The 8720-nt window shown below is 40.1% G+C and overlaps 1 protein-coding gene across 5 annotated transcripts in view; it reads right to left on the reverse strand.

The window, feature by feature from the left end:
• ROBO2 (roundabout guidance receptor 2) overlaps nt 1-8363 on the reverse strand; it is a 641887-nt gene extending 633524 nt beyond the window's left edge. For 3 of the 5 annotated variants that reach the window (XM_056135437.1, XM_056135436.1, XM_056135440.1), the window contains exon 1: nt 7778-8363. In XM_056135437.1, the coding sequence (XP_055991412.1) occupies nt 7778-7838 (61 nt within the window). In that variant the 5' untranslated portion in view covers nt 7839-8363. The remainder of the gene's footprint in view (nt 1-7777) is intronic. The other 2 variants (XM_056135439.1, XM_056135438.1) reach the window with 1 other exon arrangement.
• Between the last annotated feature and the right edge of the window lie 357 nt (nt 8364-8720).

Below are 8720 nucleotides of genomic sequence, written 5' to 3' on the forward strand. Positions count from 1 at the left end.
AACCAAACAAATAACCTCAAAGTATGTAAAACTAATAATCTTTTTGACAAGTTCAGAAAACAGCTGGTCGCTATCAGTATCAAGAGTCTGGAACTCTTGTTAAGGTGAAAGCTAAAACAGTCTTAGAACATGCATGTTATATAGAGAAAATATTTCTAAATATAGTTTCGACTCTAGACACCACTAAACAGTAATGGGATTTGTGACAAGGGGCATCAAATCTCTGCTTTGTTTCTCAAAAATACAATCAAGGAGAGTTATATTGTACAAGTCCAAATAACTGTTTCTTCATAGATGTTATCATTTTATGATTTATATTTAATATTGCTGATGTCTTTGCTAAAAGTGACAACTTCAATTGGATCAGTTTTAATTGCAAAAATGTACAAGGCAATTGAAGGTGACTTACAAGATAAATAACCATTGAAAAATTAAGACAAAATATCATTTAAAATCATATCACTGCAAAATATAACTCCAACTTGTAAAAGCCAATGTTTTATTTACACAATATATTTGAAGAACATTTTATATTATATCCAATTGCTAATAGAATGCAGATTGGTGCAGCATCTTTAGGAAACAGTCTTGCTATTCCTCAAAAGGCTAAATATAATATAATTCAGCGTTTCCATTCCAGGCACAAATCCAAAAGAAGGGAAAACATATGATCATATAAAGAATATTTTCTATTGATCACAGGAACATTAATAACAATACCCAAAAATTTGAAATGATCTAAATGTCAGTTTCCAATCAATCATGATACAGAGGAAACTGATTGTGATGATTACAACAGAAAATGTCTTAAGACAATGTCTGTAACTATGAAACTTTTAAAGTTTTCACTATTCAAAATCTGTATATTTGCAGACTAATTTTAAAAGTAATGTATCTATATCTCTGAACTAGAACAATCATTTGGTAGGGGGAACACAGAGGTCATACTCCTGGCTCTGAATTTAGGGGTATTTTCTGGTGGCATTCAGAGACTATAATTGGTTCTGTACTGAATGATCCCTAGTGGTGCTCAGGAGACTATATGCAATGCCAGGGATTAAACCAGGGTCAGCAACACGAAACAATCTCACTAACCCTACAAATCATATTTTTGTTGTCTACTGCTAATGTTTAAGAAAGCTACCCTAATGGCAAAAGGAAAACAAGTTTCAATTTCTCAATTGGGTATCATCTACTAAGTCAATGTTACTTAGAGTAAAGACCTGGTTATGTTTCTAAAAAAGGTACAAGAGAATTATCTAAAGATGATTTCACAACTCATCTGGCAAATCATTCATCCGTCAAATTCTACCTACTATCTAACAGTAGGCTAAAAGACAAAGCCATATTAATTTTGGTACTAGGGAAAGAGTAAATGTGAAAAAGCACCATGTAGAAAGTACTCTTGGTTGAATTGGGGGGAAAAATGGCATATCAAGGCAAAGCAAGTGGTCAGAAGATCTCCTGCCAGAAGATTAAATTAAAAATCAAGATTTGTGTTTGGTCTCTCTCTCTCTCTTATTTTCTTTCTCTCTCTCCATATTGAGAGAGAGAGAGCTACACAAGGACTTGCATATGGATATAGATATACATATATGCACATGCACAACCCTCTCCCAAAAAAATAAACCTAGAACACAGCACATGCTCATGTACTGGGATTAAGCATAAAAATAAATCTCCGAAGAATCCCCTAAGCACAGTTTCATATATTTAAAAAGTATTTGAACAGAAACTATGTGTGATCTGAGGCTCCTGAACTTGAAGACCGTTAGTAAACATGACAGGCAAAGTTAAGTCCCAGTGCTCCATCGTCAGTGGAAGAGTGAGAGATTTAACAAAGCCATATCTCTTCTTATTCATAGGGAGAGTACCCTCCATGCACGTTCCCTGTTTATCAACTTTGCTAGGTAATACACTAACTATACTTTTGTTCAAATCTATCTTTCCAAGGATAATTGTCTAGCCTTATAGCCTGGAAAACAATGATACTCTCCTATGATGGCAGAAGTTAGATTTACTTCCCGTGCAATATAGTTATGACAGAATCGAAGGCCAGGACAAAAGTTAAACAGCTTTCCTTGTTGGTCATGATTAAACATCTGACTGAGTGTTTGCACATTATCTGATATTGGGATCCTCCTGTTAGTTACACGACTCGAGTTCAATTCCTCTGCCCCTCTCTGAGAGTCCGGCAAGCTACCGAGAGTATCTCGCCCACACGGCAGAGCCTGGCAAGCTACCCGTGACGTACTTGATATGCCAAACACAGTAACAACAAGTCTCATGATGGAGACGTTACTGAACCCGCTCGAGCAAATCGATGAACAACGGGAGGACCGTGGACCGTGACCCATTAGTTACATGAGACTGGCAGGTAAGACAATGTGTCCAAATATGAAGCCATGATGCTAATAAAATCCTTCTTATTTGACCCACTAGCCTCATAAAGATGTAACTTCTTGGTTTCTAAGAGAGCTCACACACACACACACACACACACACACACACACACACAGAGTGACTGGTATCTCTGAAAATATACTGTACAGGACTTACTAAACCAACAGAAGGACTACCCAATGCAAAGATAAGAGTTTCTCAGGTGGAGCAAAGGACAAATACAAAGTCAGGAATACAAATCAAAGACTTTTTTTTCCCCAAATTTAGGTTCAAGGTAGAGAATATGAACATCCAATGTGAGAGAAGTAGAGAGGCCTAAAAATCAGGAGAATCTTCAAAATCATGGGGAGGAGTTCCAGAGGCACTGAGAGGCACTTGCAGCATGATCAGTTGAACAAAGTGGATTTCCAGGTAGAAGTAGGATAAGAATGAATAAGGTAATTTCCCTGCGTGTGACAAGCCCAGGGTGTAGTCCTGGCACTGCTTGTGGTAACCACAGTACTGCCAAGAGTAAACCCTGAGTAAATGGCTGATATGAACCACCCCCACCCCCTCCCCAATGAATTGTAGATTTACAGGGAGGTACTTGGTTATTTTTTTTCCCTTTAAAACTACAGCTATATAGGGACAAAAAGATAGTCAGAGTGTATGGATGATACTTTGCATGAAACAGTTTGATCCCTAGTATCACATATGGTCCTAACTGAGCGGTGCCAGGAGTGGTCCCTGAGCACAGTACCAGGAGAAAAAACTGAGCACAGCCACTTATGGCCCAACCTCAAAATTGAAAAGGAGGCAGGGCCTGAGCCAAGTATGTTTGGGAATTTGCTCAATTAGCTCTCCATTATGGCATAATTACTGCGAAAGCATACAAAGAGTGTATTGGAATTTCTCAGTGCAAGTCTTTATGGGAGACCAGAGATCCAACTCTGTAGTAGACTGGCCTGGCATGTGTGAGGCTCTGGATTTCATCCACAGCATGATAGGTTTTTGTTTTGTTTTGTTTTTAAAGGTACTATGTTATCATATGTTCATTTTATTCATTTTGAAAAAATAAGAATCAATATATGAATTTACAATGATCAATATCAACCAGGAAATAATACAAAAAACCTAATTCTTTTACTCTTAAAAATTCATAAAAGCCACTCCATTATTTGCCAGAAGTCCATTTTATAATTTCCTTTTAGTTGAAACCTGAAATAAGAATCTGTGCAAAAGAAATACACACAAAGTTACATAGTATTGCAAAAGATAAGTGATCGTCAAGAAGTCCCTTGGATAAATCCAAAGATAAAATATTATCAGTATTTCTCCTTTAAGTGCAGTTTTCTTAAATTCTCCTTTAAATCCTAATTGCTATTCAAGAAGCACTCCCAGTCATTTTCTTCACTTTTTTTTATGTTTCTCTAAATTATTCTATAACATCAAGGAAAAGGGGAGGGGTGATATATAAAAATGCAAAGGGGGAGGAAAGTAAGTAAAACAGAAATCTCTTTTTATAATAACCATAAAAATGGTATTGCCCACGGAAGACTAGGACTGTAGGAATGACTTTCACAGAGACTGCTTTAGGAGTTATTCGGCTGCAGGAAGTACATCAGTAGATATTGCTAGATACACACATCAGCCCACACACAGAAGCTCCCAGCACTATAATAAATGCAGCCACATGTACGCAATGTGCTCACATATTTTATTATCAAAGGTGCTGTTTCTTATGGATCGATCAGGGATAAAATAGCCAGAGTTTTTTTGTTATTTTATATAATTATGACTTTTTAATGTTTAAAAAAATTCTTATGATTTATGATCCACATGTTGCCTAGAATCTAGGGTTATTCAAACAAAGCCAATTCAAATATGGTATCACTGTGTCATGGCAAGAACAAATTTCAGGTTACTTATATGCAATTTAACTTCTGAAATGGGCTACATATGGCTGTGATAATGGGCCTATTACTGAAAGAAGCACTTTAGCCCAAAGTACAGACATATACGAGATTATACATCTGCGTAATATTTATACATAATCTTTATCTTTCCAAATATCATATGTGTCATTTTCATTTAAGAATGGGTACGCATTAAAGATGAGAAAACATTCTAATTTCTAAAACATCTCTTAATAAGTATTACGAAAAATCTAATTTGGTACGGACTTTGGGTCAAATTTAAAAGTCTTGTCAACATTTATAATTTAATATAAATCACTGAAAAAATTATTCTTGGCTAACAATAAGGGAAATGTAGAGCTGTCTTTCTCAGTGTAGAATATCCACTCCTCCACCACCCTGCCAGCTCTCACCCACACCCCACACCCCACACCCCAACTCCACACCTGGGGCCTGCTGAAGGGAATAATGAATGGGAGTTACCTCTTACTCAACTGCCTATAACACTTTCCGTGAACTTCTTAAAGAAGGTGTGCTTGCAGTTATTAGTTCTTTCGTTCAAAAGAAGTGATAAGCTAAATATGTTTGGGGAACTCTGATTTAGAGAAGAAAGTCTACATCCAATATACAGTCTCCTTTATACTAGTCAAGCAAATTCTGCATTTAGTTAATCGGTATCACATGAGACATTTTCTCTTCAGACCCCCAATTAAAAAGAAAAAAAAAAACTTTGGAGTCACCATCTAAGTTGATATTTATTCTCTACCAGTTCCTACAGACACCAGAGAGTGTGTGTAAAACATCACAAATAACATTAGCACCGATCTTCTATGGGAAGGCAAAACTCTCAGCATTTTCCATACATTTGAAAAATGCACATATAAATAACCAAGCAAGCAAATTTCAATGCAAATCTATGTATCATTTGTCACTGCATAAAATTAATTTCTATGTCTAGCACTCAGATAGCCAGTATATCTTTGAAATGGTACAGGCGTCGCTAAATTTGAATTTCATAGGCAGAGGAGGAAGCCCGCACTTCCAAGAAGAAGAACTAAACAGAAATCAGAGTCTCCTAGAAGAGGAAGAGAGCTGAGCGCTCCCACCCCAGCCTGTCCTCAGAGACGTGAACGCTCCATCCCAGTGCGCGGAAATAGCCTAGAGGGCAGTGTTGTCTACACCCATAATTTTCCGAGGATCCCATGGAGAACCTGCCATCATGTTGGAGTAAACCGAAGATCAGCCTATGTCAGAAGTATGATTCCCATACCGAGTCAGTCAGGAGTGTCCACAGTGTACTTTGTCTTTTGGACAAAGTAGCTGCCACATACAAAAGTGAAGGTTTCACATAAAACAGAATTTTACACTGCCTTTTCAACTCCTGAACTCAGGTCATTTTCCAGGTTTAGAGTAAGGATGCTGCTGAATTCAGACCCAGATAGAATTGTGTTCTTATCCTAGCTGAATAAATCAGAACAAAGATTCTAGGTGTGTCTCTGGCACAGGAGGACTCAGTGGCAGGTAGTGGCAGGGAAGAAAGAAGGGCAAAAGGGAAAGGTAGGACTCAGGCAGGGGAGGAGGAGGGAGGGAAGGAGAGAAATGTCTTCTTGCTACTGCTGTTCCAACAAGCTGGTTAATTGCATTTGTTTCAAATATCTCCAAACACCCTGGTACATTAATTACTTTCTGTAACACCAAGCTCTTCTGATTCCCTCTGTCACTTCCACTGAGCAATTTAATTGTATTCCTCTAAGCTACACACTGATTAAAAAAAAAAAAGAAGAAGAAGAAAGAAAAGAAACTTGGTGATAATTCTGTGGGAGTTCCTAAAGCACAGTTTCTACACATATTTCTAGTGTTGGAATATGTTAAATCATGGTCTGTGAGGGCAAAGTATCCAAAAAATATGCCTATCCTAACTACCACTCTGGGGACAAATACTTCAGCCTTTTTGGTTGTGATAATGTATCACAGAGGTAAATGTATTGGAGAAGAAAATGCATGGTGAGTGATTTCAGATATGATTAAAGATACTGACAGGAAAATTCGCAATGATTCATTCTAACCGTTCTGTCTTTAGAAGGGGGTTAAGAAACAACAGTGTCCCCACATGAATGCCTCATCTACCCTGGCTGGGGGCAAAGGTACTCATGGAGTTCATGATTGAAAACAAGCACTTGACAGTAGGTAAACTCATCCTTATTGCCTCATGTTTATAGAAAGGCTTCCTTTTTGATTCCAATCCACTGGGTTCCTTAGAGCAGCTGCTGCCAGAACAAAGTTAGCTGCTACAGGCAAAAATAGGCAGTGTCCCAAATAATGGATCTGCCCACAATGCAAATGCTGGCAGAAAGAAAAGTTTATACAGTAACAAGCTCCTATGATGACTCAATGATTCGGAGAGCCACACCTCAGATACTCCTCATATACAAAAAATTAAAAAAAAAAAACGCCAAGGACTACAATCCATTTTCAGAAAAAAGCACATGTGGTAGTCTTCACTTTAAACTCTTTCTCTCCATTCCCATAAATATTCTAGTCTCTGGGTTCCTACTGAATCTTCTTTCAAGTGACTTCTTTTGAACAAACAAACAAACAAAAGGTTAATGATGACTTCCTCTAATCATTGAAAAGAGCTACAGAAATAAAAGGGGGTGGGGGGGTTGCAATTTTCTTCCAAGAAAACTGACATCATGTGAAAACATCCCAGGAAACCAAATCGGAACAAAAGACAGGCGATTCCCAGGCAGAAGGCTGTGGACTTGACAGACAAACTTGACCTAGAGGCTGACACCTACAGCACCTGTTCCAGATCCTCATTGTGTTTGCCACTCGGGACCAGCTGAGTGTTTCTTGCCCACAGTCAGCCGAGAACTAACACTTCCCCCTTCCTGGAGCCTCGCCCGGTGCTACTCTTGACCGTGTCCCCTGTAAGATCTGAATATTTCATTCTGGTTTCACACTAGGAGAGCACTCAGCAGCAGGCAGGTGAGACTCATTGTTCCTGAGATCCTGGTCTCAGATTCCCAACCCCCTGAGTCTTTCCCTGAGTGTCTAGTACCATCCCCCCCCCCCACCTCCACGCCCCCCCCCCCCCACACACACACTTGAATTTATCAGCTGAAGTTCAGCTCCAAGAACAGATACCCAGGACAGAGCAGGCACAAGACTAATCTACTCCTTCAAGAGGTTTACTATTTCTTTTACAAACCTGAGAGCCCGTCATTTATTACCCAACTCCTTGATTAATTAAATTGCAGCAACAATAACAATAGGTGACTACTTACACATTCTACTTCTATCTGTTTAGAAACAAAAGACTAAGCCCCTCAGCCCCATCCCAAGCCCCCTAACCTGGCCAAAAGGGTCTAACAGACACATAATGGCATTTTCTATATAGTTTCTAGAAAGGAACATGGGTGTTTGCCCCACCCTTTGGAGGGGCGACAGGAGGAAGGAGAAAAACATTTGTAACTTACCATCAACCCGAACATAGAAAAATCCACAGAGCAGTAGTTGTGTAAACATCAGCCGACTCATTTTGACATACTAAAAAGAATCCAGATTTTTTTTTAAGAAAGCAATCCCAGAGAGCAAAAGTACAAAAATAAGTATCAAATAGCCACAACAACAACAAAAAAAGAGGTAGGTCCAAAGTTGAGATTTTTCCTAGATGCTAAAGTCCTGGAGATCAGATGGGGTGAGCGGAGAAGCTTGAATTCAGCACGTTTAGATCCATCCAAATCAACAGAGTGTTCGCCAAAGGTTGCTGTATCTCCATCCACGCTCGGGCTTCCGAAATTCCCACCAATTCCACCCAGCTGGAGGGATTATTCAAGTGTGTCCAACCCTTCCTCCTTAGGCTCCATGGCAATCCAAAGCCAAGTCCTTTCTTTGGGAGTCAAGAGGCAGAGGGGGAGGAAAAAGACCTAATTCCTAGAAAGTGTTCCACAAACTTGCCAGCGCGCTGCCCAAAAAACCCTTGGTCCGTCTAGTGCTTGGCTCTCCCGGGTGTCCTCCTCGGCAGCAGCTCCGCGTCCAGAGAGTTGGTTTTTCTTTCTTTCTTTCTTTCTTCTTCTTTTTTTTTCACTTAACTTCCATAATAAGATGTGTCAGAGCAACACTTTGCAGGCGGCCCGACTTGGCGGGCCTCTCCTCTGCAGCTTCCTTCCCTCCCTCCACCTCGCTCCCGTTTTCCAAAAGCCAGAAGAGGGAAAGGGGGGAAAAAAATCTGGACGCGTCGGCGGGGAAAAAGCCGAACTCTTAGGCGGCGGGGCTGCACGGAGAGGAGGAACGGGGTGCGGGAGGATGCGGGGCAGGTCGCAGACGTGCAGCTCCCCCCTGGCCGGGACTCGTCGCTGCGGAGCTCCGGGGACGAGGGGCAGCCCCGCAGCCGCCTCGGGAGAGCCCTGGGAGCGCCGC

The sequence above is a fragment of the Sorex fumeus genome, unplaced genomic scaffold (assembly GCF_029834395.1).
Source record: "Sorex fumeus unplaced genomic scaffold, SorFum_2.1 ptg000115l, whole genome shotgun sequence".
Classification (NCBI taxonomy): domain Eukaryota; kingdom Metazoa; phylum Chordata; class Mammalia; order Eulipotyphla; family Soricidae; genus Sorex; species Sorex fumeus.